Consider the following 19,801-nt stretch of genomic DNA (forward strand, 5'->3'; position numbering starts at 1 on the left):
TTATTTGTAGTAGCTTTTAGGCCCACTGGGGCGGGGGCGGCATCAATTTCGTAAATTTTGCTGCGCTATTCAGCTAATAGCGGGGTAGTTTTACCCCCGCTAGCGGCTGAAAAAGGGTTAAAAACCACTGCAAAGGCGCTTTGCCAGCGGTATAGCCGCGGTGCCCTATTGATTTCAATGGGCAGGAGCAGTGGAAGAGCGGTATACACACCGCTCTTTCACCGCTCCAAAGATGCTGCTAGCAGGACATTTTTTACCATCTTGCTAGGGCACCGCTCCAGTGTGAAAGCCCTCGTACCTTTTTTTTTCTCGCACCAAATTCAAAAGGCATAGATGTGAACCAAAGCCACGTAATACTATGCTTTTTAGATGACCTGTGGATCTGTGTGTTCTAAAATGCATCAAACTCGCTGTAAATTCGCATTAGTGTGTACCAATACTGAGAGTTTTTCTGGTGGCTTTGCGCTCCCCAAGTAATAGGATAGCTTTAGAACAGTAGACCCAAAATGGGTCAAACATCTTTATTCTGTAAAAGTGATAACTATCTTTATAGATAAGAAGATATTGTCATATTAAAACAATTTGATCTGTTAGCCTTTAAAAAAGTGAAATGGAATAGTGAGGAAAAAATACTGAATCATCAAGATTTAAAAAAATTACTAACATTACCGATGGTGGAGGTTGCTGATAATGTGAAAAAAACAACATGCTGATAAACTGTGTATACATTAAACTGAACATTTCTTATTGGCACAGCTGGCCAGTGTACAGGTGGGAGGAATGGGGAGGGGGTTCCTGGTAAAACATATAAATACCTACATTATTAGCAACAAATTGTTCACTGGTAAAATCGACACCATGAAATTCCTTCTGATCTGTGTGCTCCTCGGGGCAGCTGGTGAGTATACAATATATATATATATATATATATATATATATATATATATATATATATATATATATAGATATATAGATATATAGTGTGTGTGTATATAGTATATTTACACATTTTTTAAATACACATATATATATATATATATATTTTTTTTAAATTCGTTCCAGAAGAATGCTGGTAATCCAAAGAACTCGTATATCGAAGCGAGTTTCCCCATAGGAAATAATGGAAACTCAGATAATCTGTTCCACAGCCACTGCTTGTCTATGCAGTACCGCATGTCGCCAGAGGTGCAGGGGTGCCGGAGACACTTGGAAAAACACTCAGACGCTCAGAGACACTCAGGAACATAGTGTTTCTGTAATGTTTCCAAGTGTCTCTGAGCATCTCCGAGTGCCAGCAGTGCCCCCGCACCTCTAACCAAATGTGGTACTGCACACACGAGAGGCTTGAATCCTGCTCGTCTTGCGAGATAACGCTCACAAAGCGGGTCAGGATTAAAAATAAAAGCTTGTATTGCAAAACGCTCATAAACCGCGTTACTCGCAATCTGAGGTTCCACTGTATAATCCCTTTGTGTAGGCTCTCTATATGTAACCAGTACATGTTGTGTTTTACAGCTGCCTTGGATGATGACAAGATCGTCGGAGGATATACCTGTGGAGCCTACTCTCAGCCCTGGCAGGTATCTCTGAACTCCGGATATCACTTCTGTGGTGGATCCCTCATCAACTCCCTGTGGGTGGTCTCTGCTGCTCACTGCTACCAGTCGTAAGTGCACTTTTTATTGGAATAGTTATGAGGCATTGAAAAAAGTTGTATCTATTATTCAGAGCTTTTACCACTTGGTTGACAGGCAAAGTGGTAAGTTGGTTAAATGGCTGGTTGGTTGGTCAGTGGGTGGGTCAGCGGAAGATCCCTTTGGATGGTAATGCCCCTAATAGCAAAGAACCTATTCTTGAAGTGCAGTCAAATTAAACACAAATTGTTTGGTGCTCCCAATCCCTTGCTAATCTTTAGCTCCTGTGTATCCAAATATAGATATACATAGATAACCATTATTGCAAAAAATATAGTGCTCCGAACAATAATTAGGCAACACCAATGAAACTATGTAAGAATTACCATACAAAAGATTTAGCTGTAACCATTACTTTAGTTATTAAACCCTTTCTCCAGGTGTTTTATAATATTTTGAATAGATTGTGGATGAGTTAAAAATGCTACCAAGTGTTATTTATTCCTGTGATCCCCCTTTGGAAGTTTTTCCCCTCACTTCTTGTCCATGTAATATGGGGTATATTGACAGAAAGCCTTCCCCGATCTACTAGAATGTTATTTTGTTTGTGTGTCCATTGGAATCAATTGTATACCACTTCCTGTCTTAACTGGAAGTGAGGATAAATCTCCCCAATAGAAAGACAGGCCTCTGACAGAGGCTCTATTCATTACCTGCTCTATATCAAATACAATTCAATGTTCTCAGTACCCAAAATGACTGTTCTTCACCCCTGGAACTGAAGGTGAGTGTACCAACCACTAGTGGTACACGTTCCATACTAAGCAAACCCACACTGCTGCTCAGTTTGAAACAAATAAACTGGTTTCTATCCAGAATTCCTTTGCTAAAGATGCAAATATATACTGATTTCATTGAATTTGTCTCTATACAGGAGCATGCAGGTCAGACTCGGAGAGCACAACATCGCTGTCAATGAGGGCACAGAGCAGTTTATCAACTCTGCCAAGGTCATCAGAAATGCTGCATACAACTCCAGAACCCTGGACAACGACATCATGTTGGTCAAGCTGGCCTCTCCCGCCACCCTCAACTCCTACGTCAAGAGCGTGCCTCTGCCCGGTGGTTGCGCTGCTGCCGGCACCAACTGTGTGATCTCCGGATGGGGCAATACCCTTAGCAGTGGAAGTAAGTCAACATCACTGTAACATCATATATTACTGATAATAAATTAGGCTAAGCTTTTTAGGTAAATTTGCCAAGATTGAAAATGTAGGCAAATTAAAACACCTAATAAAAACTAATTGAAAAGAAAATGTAGGAAAATGATTCCTTTGAGGAACAAATGCCATAAATCCTAATTCTAATTGAAAATAAAAACAGATCTCAATAACTAGAAGAGGGGTGGGAACACAGGCAGCAATAAAACCTGAAGAAGATTTAACCCCCCCCCCCCATGTGATCAGCACAGGGCCAATCAGCACTGTCCAGACAGAGGGTCAGGGGTCCTGCATCCTCATAGGATAGTCATAGGAGAATGAAAACTCCTACAAGCTTTAGCCAGACACTGATAGAAGTCACAGGACTGCAATATACTGCTGATAAATAAAGGAATTTACATACATACTGTAGTTAGGTTAAAAAAAGTCCATCTAGTTCAACCAATAAAAGGGGGAATAACAATGCATAAAGCAAGCTTTTGTGTTTTTTTTAGCATGCTTTGTTCTTTCTCCTTCTGTCTTCAGTCAATATTTTATTCACTACCTTTTTGTTTTTAAATTGCAGCCAGCATGCCTAACCTCCTACAGTGTGTGAACGCCCCCATCCTGACTTCCGCCCAGTGCAGCAACGCCTACCCCGGAGAGATTACCGGCAACATGATCTGCGTTGGCTACCTGGAGGGAGGCAAGGATTCCTGCCAGGTAATTTCCACAACTTATTTCAATTTTGTATATAAAGTTGTACTGTTCAAATAAATGTGTTCTCTCAAGCTACTAGTAGTTTTTATAGGCTGGGAATTATTATTATTTTTTTTCTTATGTAAAGTTCAATGTATAATTTATAGTCCAAATGTTCAGGAGAAGTTTTGAAATAAGAATAAAGATATTTCTAAATGTATAGTAAAACAGATCTTCTGTAGTAATATTTTATATTAGTTGGAAAAGCAACTAATAAAGTTAAGGCAATATGGACAAAAATATCATCTTAAAATATAACTGAACCCAAGAAAAAATATGCAATGATTTACTAAACCTGGAGAGGGCAAAATCCGGGGGAGCTCTGCAAAAAACAAACCCCCCAAAAAAAGAACCATATTTTGCACTGTCCAGTTTTAGTAAATCAACCCCAATATATTTTAGCTTACCAGTGCTAAGATATGGTGGCTGCATTTTTTTTTTAATTTTCAGGTTAAGAATGTTTTTTTTTTTTAGCAAATATAGTAATTAACCTTTTTCCTGTGGAAAAATAAAGATGGAGCCTGAAAAAATGAAAACCAACACAGCCACCGCATCTAAATACTTATAATTCACTGTCATTTATCCAAAGTTCTAAAAAAAAAAATTTCTATTTACAGGGTGACTCTGGTGGCCCCGTGGTGTGTAACGGACAGCTCCAGGGTATTGTCTCCTGGGGATACGGCTGTGCCCTGAGGAACTACCCCGGTGTCTACACCAAGGTCTGCAACTACAACTCCTGGATCGCCAGCACTCAGGCTGCCAACTGAACTTCCAACTGAAATACTTATTCGGATCATTCAATTCTCTGCTTCTAGAATACATCAAATGATGTGCTAGACTCAGACTTTACACCTACATTCTATAATGACCGAATAAACATATTTCTTTATATAAAATAGTTTTGTTCATTTTATATATTACTACAACTATTGGTTCTTCATTTGCTCCTCGTCTTGGCTACAGAATTTAGGCTGCAAAAAAAAAAAAACATATGCAATGCAGTCTGTCACTAGTACCCCCCCCCCCCCCCTATACATCAGAAGGATTTTCACAAAATGCCATGCATGTTGGGGGTGGAAGTACAGCTATTTGGTGGAGGGCAGATAGCAGTAGCTCCACATTTATGGTGGGTAAAAAGGCAAATTTAAAAATAATAATAATATAACATATACAATTGTTACCCAAGCTAAATTGTAATTTATTATTGTTACTAAGCACTTGACCTCCGGAAGGTTTACCCCCCTTCATAACCAGGCCATTTTTTGCAATACGATTTTAACTGACAATTGCGCGATCATGCAACGCTGTTGACAAATAAAATGTTTGTCCTTTTTTCCCCCCACAAATCAAGCTTTGTTTTGGTGGTATTTGATTACATCTGCGTTTTTATTTTTTGCGCTAGAAACAAAGAACAACTGACAATTTTGAAATAAAAACAATATTTTTTTAATTTCTGCTATAAAAACATCAAATACAAAAAATGAATTTCTTCATTAACCACTTGAGATCCGCGCTATAGACAAAATACGTCCGCAGCGCGGCTCTCAAGTGCCAAGTGGCCGTTTAAACACGGCCTTTTATGTGCATTACCACTGGGTGGCGCGCGGCGGGTAAAAACTGTCCCGGCGCATCGCCGAAGACCCGATGCGTGTACCTGGCGGCCGCGATGTCCGCCGGGTACACGTGATCGTCGGTGACACGGCAGGTGACAGCAGGGACGTGGAGCTCTGTGTGTAAACACAGAGCTCCACGTGCTGTCAGAGGAGAGGAGACCGATCTGTGTCTCTTGTACATAGAGACACAGCATCGGTCACCTCCCCCAGTCACCCCCCTCCCCCCACACAGTTAGAACACACCCAGGCTACACAGTTAACCCCTTCCTCACCCCCTAGTGTTAACCCCTTCCCTGCCAGTCACATTTATACAGTAATTCGTGCATTTTTATAGCACTGATCGCTGTATAAATGTGAATGGCGCCAAATTTGTGTCAAAAGTGTCCGATACGTCCGCCGCAATATCCCAGTCCCAATAAAAATCGCAGATCGCCGCCATTACTAGTAAAAAAAAAAAAATCATAATTCTGTTCCCCATTTTGCAGGCGCTATAACATTTGCGCAAACCGCTTATTGCGTTTTTTTTTTTTTTTTACAAAAATACGTCGAAAAATACGTATCGGCCTTAACTGAGAAAAAAAAGAGTTTTTAAAAAAAAAAAATTGGGATATTTATTATAGCAACAAGTAAAAAAAAATATATATTTTTTTTAAATTGTCGCTCTTTTTTTGTTTATAGCGCAAAAAATAAAAACTGCAGAGGTGATCAAATACCACCAAAAGAAATCTCTATTTGTGGGGGGAAAAAGGACGCCAATTTTGTTTGGGAGCCACGTCGCACGACCGCGCAATTGTCAGTTAAAGCGACGCAGTGCCGGAAGCTGAAATTTCGCCTGGGAACGAAGGGGGTTTATGTGCCCAGTAAGCAAGTGGTTAATTTAGGCCAATATGTATTCTGCTACATATTTTTGGTAAAAAATCCCAATAAGTGTATATTGATTGGTTTGCGCAAAAGTTATATGGGATATTTGTATTTATTTAGTTTTACTAGTATTTACTAGTATTGGCGACGATCAGTGACTTGTAGCCAGTCTGCAATATTGCCACGGACAAATCAGACAACTAACTGACACTTTTGACACTTTTTTTGGTGATCAGTGACGTTATTACAGGGATCAGTGCTAAAAATATGCACTGTCACTGTACTAATGACACTGGATGGGAAAGGGTTAACATCAGGTGCAATAAAAGAGTTAACTGTGTTCCTTGCTGGTGATTCAGTGTAGTGGGGGTGGTGCTTTTACCATTGGAAGACTTGGATTGGTGTTTCTGCTTTACAGGAACACAGGATCCATGTCTCCTGCACTGACAGAAGGACAATCTGCTTTGTTTACATAAGCAGACTTACATTCTGTCATTCTACTGAGCGATCAGTGGGTGCCAGCGAACATTGGGTCCATGAGATCTGCTGATCAGCTCCCGCTATGTAAAATCATGGCGGGAGCGAGCCAGTGGCAGACGCGCACTCATGCCCAAAACACGGAAGTGCATAATCACATATATATATATATATAATTCTTCACAGCGTGGCTGCCCTTTAACAGTAATTCTACTATAGGGTGGTGAGTAATTGGTTAAAAAATTGATTTCCTGTTCTGCAGCTGCTCTAATTTACTATAAAATGCAATGCAATATGACAACCTGGATGCCTTCTGCGCACAGTTGGTTTACAGAACATCCCTTGAAATATAATTTCCTGCATGTGATTGGCTCACTAATTTTCCCAGAAGTCTACAATAAGATACAGGTCAGATTTTCAACATCCTCTGCAACCAAAATGTAAATTTGGTAAAATGGTACTAAACCCAACAGCAGTAAAATCAGTCTGTATATGCAGTACAGTATGCTTGTTATGCTCACTGTGGAACCTGAGGGGAACCTAAGGGGTTAATCATCTGCATTGTGTAAAAAGGCTGTTTGATCCTGTCTTCTCTAATTGTCCCCTTTTTCTACTGTCTACAATGCATTTCCTGAAAAGACAGAGTCTTTGGAGTCACTCTGCACATGTTCAGTTTGGTGTGTATTGCTAGAGAGTGTTTGTTCTTGGAAGGGTGGGTAAATGTGATCAGCACAGGGCCAATCAGCACTGTCCAGACAGAGGGTCAGGGGTCCTGCATCCTCATAGGATAGTCATAGGAGAATGAAAACTCCTCCTACAAGCTTTAGCCAGACACTGATAGAAGTCACAGGACTGCAATATACTGCTGATGAGTAAAGGTATTTACATACATAGTTAGTCAGGTTAAAAAAAGACACAAGTCCATCTAGTTCAACCAATAAAAGGGGGTAATAAAATCATACGCTCCCATATACACAATCCTATACCCACAGTTGAGCCAGAAGAAGGCAAAAACCCCAGCAAAGTATGAACCAATTTGCTACAGCAGGGGAAAAACATTCCTTCCTGATCCCCTGAGAGGCAATCGGATATTCCCTTTATCAACTTTATCTATAAATGTTAGTATCCAGTTATATTATGAACATTTAGAAAATAATCCAGTCCCTTTTTAAAGCAATCTACTGAACTGGCCAGAACCAACACTTGATGGAGTCTATTCTACATTTTCATAGCTCTGTGAAGAAACCTTTCCGTATTTGGAGATTAAGGGCCAGATCCACGTACCTTTGCGCCGGGCGCAGCGTATCTAAGATACACTACACCGCCGTAACGTATCTTTTTTTTAGAATCCTCAACGAATTTGTGCCGGCGTAGTGTATCTTTGGCGGCGTAATGGCGCAGAATTCAAATGGATGTAATGGGGGCGTGTTTTATGTTAATACGTCGTGACCCGACGTAAACAACGTTTTTTTTTAACGGCGCATGCGCCGTCCGTGGGGGTATTCCAGTGCGCATGCTCGAAATTAACCCAGAACAAGCCAATGCTTCCGACGGTGACGTCATTCTACGCAAATCCCTATTTGCGAAGGACTTACGCAAACAACGTAAAAAATTTCAAAATTGTACGCGGGAACGACGGCCATACTTAACATTGAGTACGCCTCATAACAGCAGCTTTAACTATACGCCGGAAAAAGCCGAGCGCAAACGACATAAACAAAATGCGCCGGCCGGTCGTACGTTCGTGGATCGCCGTAAATAGCTAATTTGCATACTCGACGCTGAATTTGACGGAAAGGCCACCTAGCGGTCGCCGAAAAATTGCAGCTTAGATCCTGTCGAATCTAGCCAAGATGCCGTTGTATCTTGTTTTGAGGATACAAAACAAAGATACGACACGCAAAATTTTAAATTACGCGGCGTATCAATAGATACGCCGGCGTAATTTCTTTGTGGATCTACCCCTAAATCTCTTTTCCTCTAGACGTAAAAAGCGCCCCCCCCCTGTCCTCTGTGATGACCTTAAAGTGAACAACTTGAGACAAGGAAAAACGCATATATTGAGAGTCCAAGGGCCGCACACCCCAAAATGTTGTAGAGACAAAAATGGAGAAATTCCCCCCGGGGGCTTTAAAGCGACATATTATGTAAGGTATATTAAATTCAAAGACATGGAAATATATAAAAAAAAAAAAAAAATTCTTTACTAGGTTTCTGTATCACGAGTAATGAAAATGCAGATAGTTGTAATATAAAATACATTCAGGTTACAGACAGTTGGAGACCTATCTCAACAACAATTAAATGTTATATGATACAATGGAATAATATATAGTGCCATTGATGAAGTAGCTTCCATAAGAATACTCCGACGCGTTTCGACCACAATTTGGTCTTCTTCAGGGGGTTTTGTATTCGCTCGAAGCATATAGAAGGTGACATGTAACCAGAGATGATGGCCGTGGTGCAGACAAAGGATCCCAATGTCCCCATAGTGAACGTCCCCCATCGCTCCAGGCGGGAGTCAACCAAACACAGGCTTGCAGGGAGTCTCGGGTGTGAACCTGCGAGAAGGGGGGGAGGGGGGCTAGGAAAAACAGACGACACCCATAATGATTCAATATGTATTTGTAATAAGAATATAAAGTCATTGTGTACTAACAAGATCTTGGCATAAATATGTATAAAAGAATATGATAGAGTATGAAGGTATTGTTGATACTCACATCAGAATATCATGTTATTATTATTAAATATACCAGAACCATTGACATGGTAGGTATAATATACAAGTGAATGCAGAGTGAACATGCTGCTGGTGAATGAAGTGATTGAAAAAATGACAGAAAAATGTGTAGTGCAAAAGTAATGTGTATAGGTACAGGGTGCATGTTAATGCACTGTGTATGGGTTTGGAAATACTAGTGTGTGCAGTGATGTGCAAAGAAAAAAAAAAAAAAAAAAAAAAAAAAAAAGATAAAAAAGATAAAAAAATTAAAATAAAAAAAGCGGCAATATGTGTAGTGAAAATTGAAAAAAGAAGAAAAATCGAGCGAATCAGGTGACATGAGCAGAAAGTAAAAAATGTAGGAAGTAAAAGAAAGTATGTGTGAATGGTGAAGGTCAGTGTGATAGTATGTCCCAGTGCTGATAGTTGTAAATAAGTGTAGATGTATGCATTTTAAGGCAGTAATGATATTGCTAAATAACTACAAAGTGTAGTATAGTGTGCAAAAATAATATGAATATATGTAGTATGCTGGATCAAGTACTCACATGGGCTCACATCCTATCAGTGTGTGGAGGGAGCTCTTCTGGGATCATTACCAAACCCAGGAAAATAAGGCACATTAAATAGGGTCTAAGCCAATTAGTGCCAGGTGTCATCTTTTCCCTCCCCCTCATCAACCACAGCCCCGTGCTGGTTAACTCTTTACTCCCTCGGCGTTCCTGTAAGCTGATGCTTCGGCCACTGCCGTCACCTCCATCAAAATCGCGTGATGTCCTGACGCAAAAACGCACGCAGGGACGAGGCCATGCATGCATGCGGCGTCATGGCAATTCTGGAGGTGATCAAGGAATGCCGCCGACACGGTAATGTTCCCCCGGGTGGCCACAGGTGTAATGGCACACCCTAATGGGAGCATAGCAATGGGGAGAATCGTGAAAAAACACGTCTCCCCGCCGTGTCGGGAAGCTTGTGAAAGTGGCGGCACCCGCCCCACATGGAGAGGTGGGGGAGGAATGAGGAGGGGAGCATCAGTGTGCACCCAGGACATCAAAAACATAAAAGATACAAAGTACAGAGTGAATGACCCCAAAGGGGTATGGTAATAGCATATACATTCAAACATTACATTAATGAGTGAATTACTTTAACTGGTAACGAGCTATAGGCCACATGAATAGATGGAGTCATTTATTATGGCAGAGATGGGTGTTAAGGCGAGTTGACCCAAAAATATGTATTTTTGGGTTGCAATTTATGGACAATCCTTTCGGAAGGGGAACATAACATTATGATACCTATAGGTACACAACAAAGTGATGGCCTATATACCAAAACTGTAATATATATATATATATACTCATACCAAAACAAAAAATCCCAAAAAATACCCGTCTTGATCGAAAAATCTATCGAGAACAGGAAACATTGCCATAAACAAGAAAAATGACCACTATGATATTCAAAAAGTAGGCTATCACATTATTTATATTAGGTTCTCATGCGTTGGTTGGGGGAGGGGTGTTTAACCACCCAAAAACAATTTGAGACAAGAAAAAACGCATATATTGAGAGTCCAAGGGCCGCACACCCCAAAATGTTGTAGAGACAAAAATGGAGAAATTCCCCCCGGGGGCTTTAAAGCGACATATTATGTAAGGTATATTAAATTCAAAGACATGGAAATATATAAAAAAAAAAAAAAAATTCTTTACTAGGTTTCTGTATCACGAGTAATGAAAATGCAGATAGTTGTAATATAAAATACATTCAGGTTACAGACAGTTGGAGACCTATCTCAACAACAATTAAATGTTATATGATACAATGGAATAATATATAGTGCCATTGATGAAGTAGCTTCCATAAGAATACCCCGACGCGTTTCGACCACAATTTGGTCTTCTTCAGGGGGTTTTGTATTCGCTCGAAGCATATAGAAGGTGACATGTAACCAGAGATGATGGCCGTGGTGCAGACAAAGGATCCCAATGTCCCCATAGTGAACGTCCCCCATCGCTCCAGGCGGGAGTCAACCAAACACAGGCTTGCAGGGAGTCTCGGGTGTGAACCTGCGAGAAGGGGGGGAGGGGGGCTAGGAAAAACAGACGACACCCATAATGATTCAATATGTATTTGTAATAAGAATATAAAGTCATTGTGTACTAACAAGATCTTGGCATAAATATGTATAAAAGAATATGATAGAGTATGAAGGTATTGTTGATACTCACATCAGAATATCATGTTATTATTATTAAATATACCAGAACCATTGACATGGTAGGTATAATATACAAGTGAATGCAGAGTGAACATGCTGCTGGTGAATGAAGTGATTGAAAAAATGACAGAAAAATGTGTAGTGCAAAAGTAATGTGTATAGGTACAGGGTGCATGTTAATGCACTGTGTATGGGTTTGGAAATACTAGTGAACAACTTAACACCAAGGATATGGACAGCTTATGTATTTGTACATGGTGATCATGTCCCCCCTAATCTCCTCTGATCAAGAGTGAATAAATTCAGTTACTCAAATCTTTCTTCATAGCTGAGTTTCTCCATGCCTCTTATCAGTTTGGTTGCCCTTCTATGCACTTTCTCCAGTTCCCTGATATCCTTTTATGAACTGGAGCCTAAAACTGAACTGCATATTACAGATGAGGTCTTACTAATGATTTGTACAGGGGAAACACTATATCTCTCTCTCTGGAGTCCATACCTCTCTTAACTGCTTCATGACCACCTACCTTAAATATACTGGCACTCTACGCCAGATCACGTACCTAGTATGTGATCTGACACTTTTAGGTCTGGGGTGCACACACAGAGGGAGCCCAGTGGCGGGTACTGTGGACTCGATGTCCCCTGGCAGCTGCCGATTACACAGGACACATGCAGAACAACAATCAGTCTGTAAACAAGGCAGATTGTCGTTCTGTCAGAAGGGAAGATATTGATCCTGTGTTTCTGCAATGTATAAACACAGATCTTTGCCATCCCCTAGTAAAAGCAACTCCCCCACACAGTGAGTAAGCACAGGCTAGGCACATAGTTAACTCTATGATTGCCCCTTATGTTAACCTCTTCCCAGCCAGCGTCATTAGTACAGTGGCAGTGCATATTTTTGGCACTAATCACTATATTAGTGTCACTGGTCCCCAATAAGTGCCAAACGTGTCAGAGAGATGTCCTATTTATCCGTCGCAATAACAATAGTAAAAAAAAAATCTCATAATTTTTTTTTTTACCAAAAATATGTAGCAGAATACATATTTGCCTAAATTGATGAATTAATTCGATTTTTTTACATTTTTTATTGGATGTATTTTATAGCAGAAAGTAAAAAAGCAAAATTGTCAGTCTTTTTTACTTTATAGCGCAAAAAATAAAATCCTCAGAGGTGATCAAATGCCACCAAAAGAAAGCTCTATTTGTGGAAAAAAAATATATATCTTTTGGGTACAGTGTCACAAGACCATGTAAGTGTCAGTTAAAGTAACACAGTGCCATATCGTAAAAAAAATGGCCTGGAATGAAATGAAATGAAATGAATGAAAGGGGGTGGTTAATCTTCCGGAGATCAAGTGGTCAAATTCAACGCTGTCCAGACGTCCATACTTAACATTGGCTACGCCTCATATAGCAGGGGTCACTTTACGCCGAAAAAAGCCTTACGGAAACGACGTAAAAAAATGCGCCGGAGAGAAGTACGTTTGTGGATTGGCGTATCTAGCTAATTTGCATACTCGACGCGGAAATCAACGGAAGCGCCACCTAGCAGCCAGTGTAAAAATGCACCTTAGATCCGACGGCGTACTAAGACGGACGCCAGTCGGATCTAGCCCAGCTTCAGGCGTATCTTGTTTTGTGGATACAAAACAAAGATACGCCGGAGCAACCTAGAAGTTACGCGGCGTATCAATAGATACGCCAGCGTAACTGCTTCGTGGATCTGGCCCACAGTGTATACTGACACTCCCCATAAACATGATTTCCTGCTTGTGAGATTGCTCACCTATTTTCCCAGAAGTCTGCCCAAGACACATGTCAGATTTCAGGTATCCGGGCCCCTGCAACAAAAATCTCATTTTTGGAGAGATACTTTCAATAGGAGCACAACTAAAGGGGTGCAGGCCCAGCAGCTTTCCTCATTAGTGCTCTGCAGCTGCACATCTGACAGTTAATTATGAAACCACTTCTATTACACCCACTCAGTAGAGAGGCACAGACAAACACACATGGATTTCTTCAGAATAACAAAAGGTAGTAATCTGCAACAAAGGTTGTTATAATCCTTGCAATGTGCATAAATTACGCAAGGGGGGGGGGGTGTTTTTTTTGTGTTTTTTTTATCAACAAAAGTGGATTTACGCTTTAAGGATTCTTGCTCTGAATGGTCTAAGGTTATCAGTGGTGTACCCCAAATTTCAGTGTTGGGACCCTTACTTTTTAATATCTTCATAAGTGATATTGGGTCTGGGATTAAAAGTACCATTTCAGTTTTTGCATATGACACCAAGCTATGCAGTGGAATAACGTCCTTACAGGATGTCTCCAATTTACAAGCCGACCTGAATACATTTACAATTTTTTACATTTTTTTGTTTAATTGGGCAACTGTATGGCAAATGCGGTTTAACGTTGATAATGGTAAAGTTATGCACTTGGAGGCTAAGAATATACATGCATAATACATACTAGGGAAAGTACAACTGGGGGAATTAATAGTGGAGAAGGATCTGGTTGTTCTGGTACAAACTATAAGATTTTAAAATTTTTATTTTACTAGGGCTATTGTGGCAGAAAAATCGGACACCGAACTGACACTTTTGACACTTTTTGGGGCCCTACACCTGAAAGTGTCAGATCACATCTAGGTATGTGATCTGATGTAGAGCGGCCACCATACCGCAGTATATCTAAGGTACCTGTGACTTTAAGGTCATCACAGAGGATCACAATCTCTGTGATATCACATACAGTATGTTGTGTTTTTTTTTTTTTTGCAGCCCATATTCTGAAGCCAAGACGAGCAGCAAAAAGGAAACCAATAGTTGTAGTAATACAGTATATACAACAATTTTATAGAGAGAAATATGTTTATTTGTCATTACAAAAATGTAGGTGTAAAGTCTGAGCCTAGCACATCATTTGATGTATTCTAGAAGCAGAGAATAGAATAATCTAAATAAGTATTTCAGTTGGAAGTTCAGTTGGCAGCCTGAGTGCTGGCGATCCAGGAGTTGTAGTTGCAGACCTTGGTGTAGACACCGGGGTAGTTCCTCAGGGCACAGCCGTATCCCCAGGAGACAATACCCTGGAGCTGTCCGTTACACACCACGGGGCCACCAGAGTCACCCTGTAAATAGAAAAAGCATTTTTTAGAACTTTGGGTAAATTATAAGTATTTAGATGCAGTGGTTGTGTTGGTTTTAATTTTTTCAGGCTGTATCTCTTTTTTTCACCTGGAAATCCAGGGGATGACACCCTTCCTGTCCCTGGGTGGCAAAACTCATTACCTTTACTGTATCTATGGAAGGATCCATAGTAGCCATCAAGGCTGGATTTCAAGCATGTCTACCTTTGCAATTACAAGTGGAGTGATGGGATTAGTAGCTTACACAAGCAATATAAGTGTTTTCTTCCAGTTTATTTCACAGGAAGAGACAATGACACTGGATGTCTGGCAGGATCAACAGTTAATTCCTATATTTGCTAAAAAACATTCTTAACCTGAAAACAAGAAAAATAATGCAGCTAACATATCTAAGGACTGGTAAACTAAAAGATATTGGGGTTGATTTGCTAAAACTGGAGAGTGCAAAATCTGGTGCAGCTGTGCATTGTAGCCAATCAGCTTCTAACTTCAGCTTGAAGGTGATTGATTTTCTATTTATTTTTTGCTTTTTTGCAGAGCTGCACCAGATTTTGCACTTTCTAGTTTTAGTAAATCATTACATAATATTTCTTGAGTTCAGTTAAACTTTAAGATTATATGTTTTCCATATTGCCTTAACTTTATTAGTTGCTTTTCCAACTAATATGAAATATTGCTACTGAAGATCTGTTTTACTATACATTTACTTGGGAAGAAATACCTTTAATCTAGTTTTAAAACCTTTCCAGAATATTTGGACTACAAATTATACATTGAACTTATTTTTATTTATTTTTTACATTTAAACTAATATATGAAAAACAAAAAAACAAAATTCTCAGTCTAGGAAAATTACTAATAGTTTGAACACATTTATTTGAACAGTACAACTTTATATACAAAATAAAATAAGTTGTGGCAATTACCTGGCAGGAATCCTTGCCTCCCTCCAGGTAGCCAACGCAGATCATGTTGCCGGTAATCTCTCCGGGGTAGGCGTTGCTACACTGGGCGGACGTCAGGATGGGGGCGTTCACACACTGCAGGAGGTTAGGCATGTTGGCTGCAATTAAAAACAAAAAAAGGCAGTGAATAAAATATTGACTGAAGACAGAAGGAGAAAGAACAAAATGTGTTAAAAAAAAAGACAAAAGCTTATAAATAATTCCAATTATAGTTTATTATATTTACCACTTGCAACCCTCAGGTGGTGCTTTTATGGATATTCTGCAGCTCTTTACCAAGGTGACTTGCTAGTTGCAACTATGTTGTAAAATTACTTATACAGCCTATTTTTTTTACTAGTTATAAATTATTAGAAGATGAGATTCCACATACACAGCTGACCCATCATCCCACCCCTCTTCCAGTTATTGAGATCTGCGTTTATTTTCAGTTAAAAAGAAGCAGTCAAAAAATTTGGAATAGAGGGGCGTGGGTGGTGGGATTAAATCTTCTTCAAGTTTTATTGCTGCCTGTGTTCTCACTGAAGACGCCCCCCCTCTTTATTTGTCCTGATGACCATTGTCACCAGAACTGAAAATGATGATAAATCCAACATTTTGAGCGGTTGACAGAATGGAAAAAAAGGCAAGTCTTCCAATAGGGACACTTGTTCTGAGTTTCAAAAACATTTCAGAATATATTTGTTATTATATTCTACTGTATTTATGTTTTGATTTTCTTTAGTAAAGTCTAAAGCCGGCAGTCTAATGCAGGCAGTGCCCAAGTTGATCCATCCATTGACTAGCACAACTAGCATATCCGATTGTTAGCATGCAATTATTGCCAGTGTCTATAGCCACTAGCAATAATCACTGTGTTCTTTTGGCAGGGACAGTCCCCCACCATAAAAACACAATAGTTCAAAGGGAGGGATTCCTCCATCAACACTTCCAGTGTTGCTTCATCTATGGCCTGCCTAACTAAAATTTCCCCCTCCCAGCTCATGAAGGATCCAGCGCTAGTTTTCCTTTCTAGGGAATGGGATAATCCAGAGAAATATCTATATTACCCCGGGACAGCCTCCTGTTTGGTTCCATTCCCTCTGGTTCAAAAATGGGATTGAGTACACCTTTCATCAGCCTCCCTAATGACATGCCACTGGTCATTAGGTTGGTCCTGCACTGTACATGATTACCCTAGTAAGAGGGGCAGTGGCAAGGCTGGCCAGAGAACTGGCAAGAAGAGAGGCTTTGGACAGCTGGTCACCACAGCCATAACCCCATGGAAGAAGATTTCAGGACTCTGGATTAGGTTAAACGTTATTTTGTGTTATCCCAACCCCTTGACAAAACAAGCAATTGCTGCACAGAGTTAGGATTTATGGTATTTGCTAACATTTTCTAATCTTGGCAAATTGACCTGAAAAGCTTAGACTCATTTATTATCAGTAGTCGATGATGTTACACTGATGTTGACTTACTTCCACTGCTAAGGGTATTGCCCCATCCGGAGATCACACAGCTTGTGCCGGCAGCAGCGCAACCACCGGGCAGAGGCACGCTCTTGACGTAGGAGTTGAGGGTGGCGGGAGAGGCCAGCTTGACCAACATGATGTCGTTGTCCAGGGTTCTGGAGTTGTATGCAGCATTTCTGATAACCTTGGCAGAGTTGATGAACTGCTCTGTGCCCTCAGAGACAGCAATGTTGTGCTCTCCGAGTCTGACCTGCATGCTCCTGTATAGAGACAAATTCAATGAAATCAGTATATATTTGCATCTTAATCAAAAGAATTCTGGATAGAAGCCAGTTAATTTGTTTCAAACTGAGTAGCAGTGTGGGTTTGCTTAGTATGGAACATGTACCAGTAGTGGTTGGTACACTCACCTTCAGTTCCAGGAGTGAAGAACAGTCATTTTGGGTACTGAGAACATTGAATTGTGGTTGGTATAGAGCAGAGAAAGGAATAGAGCCTCTGTCAGAGGCCTTTCTTTCTATTGGGGAGATGTATCCTCACTTCCGGTCAAGACAGGAAGTGGTATAAAATTGCTTACAATGGACACACAAACAAAATTACATTCTAGTAGATTGGGGAAGGCTTTCTGTCAATGTACCCCATATTAAATGGACAATAAGTGAGGGAAAACACTTGCAAAGAGGGTCACAGGAGTAAATAACACTTGGTAGCATTTTTAGCTCATCCCCAACCTATTCAGAATATTACAAAATACCTGGAGAAAGGGTTTATTGATTAAAGTAATCATTACAGTTGAAACTTTGGTATGGTATTTTTTACATAGTTTCATTGGTCTAGCTTAATTATTGTAAGGAGCACTATATTTTTTGCAATAATGGTTATCTATGTATATCTGATTTGGATATTACACGGGAGCTATATGTTAGCAAGGGATTGGGAGCACCAAACAATTTGTGTTTAATTTGACTTTATGAATAGGTTCTTCACTAATAAGGGATCTCCTGCTGACCCAACCCATGTCCAACAAACAAATGTCCATTTATTCAACAGGCCACTTTGCTGGTCAACCAGCTGGTAAAAGATATGAATTATAGATACTACTTTTTTCAATGCCTCGTAACTATTCCAATAAAAAGTGCACTTACGCCTTGTAGCAGTGAGCAGCAGAGACCACCCACAGGGAGTTGATGAGGGATCCACCACAGAAGTGATATCCAGAGTTCAGAGATACCTGCCAGGGCTGAGAGTAGGCTCCACATGTATATCCTCCAACGATCTTGTCATCATCCAAGGCAGCTGTAAAACACAACATGTGCCGATTACATAGAGAGAGCCTACGCAAAGGGATATATTAAGTTTTCTTACATATGAAAATAAAAAATAAAAACATAATATTTAAAAAATGAATAAATATACCATATACACACACACACACACACACACACACACACACATATATATATATATATATATATATATATATATATATATATACACACACACAATGTATACTCACCAGCTGCCCCGAGGAGCACACAGATCAGAAGGAATTTCATGTTGTTGATCATACCAGTGAACAATTTGTTGCTAATATGGTAGGTATTTATGTGTTTTACCAGGAATCCCATCCCATTCCCCCCACCTGTAAACTAGCCAGCTGTGCCAATAAGAAATGTTCAAGTTAATGTATACGCAGCTTTATCATTTTTTTCACATTATCAGCAACCTCCACTATCTGTAAGGTTAGTAATTTTTTTTTAATATTGACAATTCAGTATTTTTTCCAAACTATTCCATTTCACCTTTTTAAAAGCCAACAGGTCAAATTGTTTTATTATGACAACATTATATATAAAGATTGTTATAACTTTTACATAATAACGTTATTAAGTGATGTATTACTTAATACACCATTGGGGTCTGCAGTCCCAGCCTGCAAAGGGCAGTTACTGATGCCTGACTGAGCAAGTGTCAGGCATAACCAACAATATGTGCTTTTTCAGGTAAAGTTTTCAAACCTTGTTTCTGCCTGGTCTGAAGTTAATGCATATAAACCTAAATATGAAAAAGAAAAATACAGAAAAATGCAGAACCTGAGGGATGAGGGGGAAATGGACCTCCTATCACAATTTGGATTAGCAGCAAGAATGGGAAGTGTTATCATAATGGGGGATTTTAATTATCCAGACATAGACTGGGTGGAGGGAACCATACATTCGTCTAAGGCCGGGTACTCACGACCAAACATGTATGGTGAAAGCGGTCCGTCGGACCGTTTCCACCATACATGTCTGCCAGAGGGCTTCTGTACGATGGTTGTACACACCATCGTACAGAAGTCCGCGCGTAAACAATACGCGGGGCGTGTCCGCGGTGTCGCCGCGTCGATGACGCGGTGTCGCCGCGACAATGACGCGGCGACGTGGGCGGCCCGCCTTTAAAATGCTTCCACGCATGCGTCGAAGTCATTCGACGCATGCGAGGGACGGCGGGCGCCTGGACATGTACGGTAGGTCTGTACTGACGACCGTACATGTCCGAGCGGGCAGAATTCCAGCGGACTGTTTTAAAACAAGTCCAGGAATATTTGTCTGCTGGGAAAAGGCCCGGCGGGCAAATGTTTGCTGGAATTCGGCCCGCTCGCGCCCACACACGACCAAACATGTCTGCTGAAACTGGCCTGCGGGCCAGTTTCAGCAGACATGTTTGCTCGTGAGTATGGGGCCTAAG

General features: G+C 40.4%; 2 protein-coding genes across 3 annotated transcripts in view; one reads left to right on the forward strand and one right to left on the reverse strand.

Annotated features, from left to right (window-relative positions):
* LOC120946879 (trypsin-like) overlaps positions 1 to 18,694 on the reverse strand; it is a 143,787-nt gene extending 125,093 nt beyond the window's left edge. Inside the window, exons 1-5 of one of the 2 annotated variants that reach the window (XM_040361700.1) lie at positions 18,588 to 18,694; positions 18,217 to 18,367; positions 17,078 to 17,331; positions 15,579 to 15,715; positions 14,361 to 14,634 (exon numbers count right to left, since the gene is read on the reverse strand). In XM_040361700.1, coding sequence (XP_040217634.1) covers positions 14,485 to 14,634; positions 15,579 to 15,715; positions 17,078 to 17,331; positions 18,217 to 18,367; positions 18,588 to 18,639 — 744 coding nt within the window. In that variant the 5' untranslated portion in view covers positions 18,640 to 18,694 and the 3' untranslated portion in view covers positions 14,361 to 14,484. Of the gene's footprint in view, positions 1 to 14,360; positions 14,635 to 15,578; positions 15,716 to 17,077; positions 17,332 to 18,216; positions 18,368 to 18,587 lie in introns of those variants that run through there. The other variant, XM_040361698.1, reaches the window with a different exon arrangement.
* Positions 792 to 4,381, forward strand: LOC120946878 (trypsin-like). Its single transcript, XM_040361695.1, has 5 exons — positions 792 to 898; positions 1,516 to 1,666; positions 2,569 to 2,822; positions 3,420 to 3,556; positions 4,210 to 4,381. The coding sequence occupies exons 1-5, from the start codon at positions 859 to 861 to the stop codon at positions 4,357 to 4,359; spliced, it is 732 nt and encodes a 243-aa protein (XP_040217629.1). The 5' UTR covers positions 792 to 858; the 3' UTR covers positions 4,360 to 4,381.
* Positions 18,695 to 19,801: the final 1,107 nt, after the last annotated feature.

The sequence above is a fragment of the Rana temporaria genome, chromosome 8 (genome assembly GCF_905171775.1).
Source record: "Rana temporaria chromosome 8, aRanTem1.1, whole genome shotgun sequence".
NCBI classification, from domain to species: domain Eukaryota; kingdom Metazoa; phylum Chordata; class Amphibia; order Anura; family Ranidae; genus Rana; species Rana temporaria.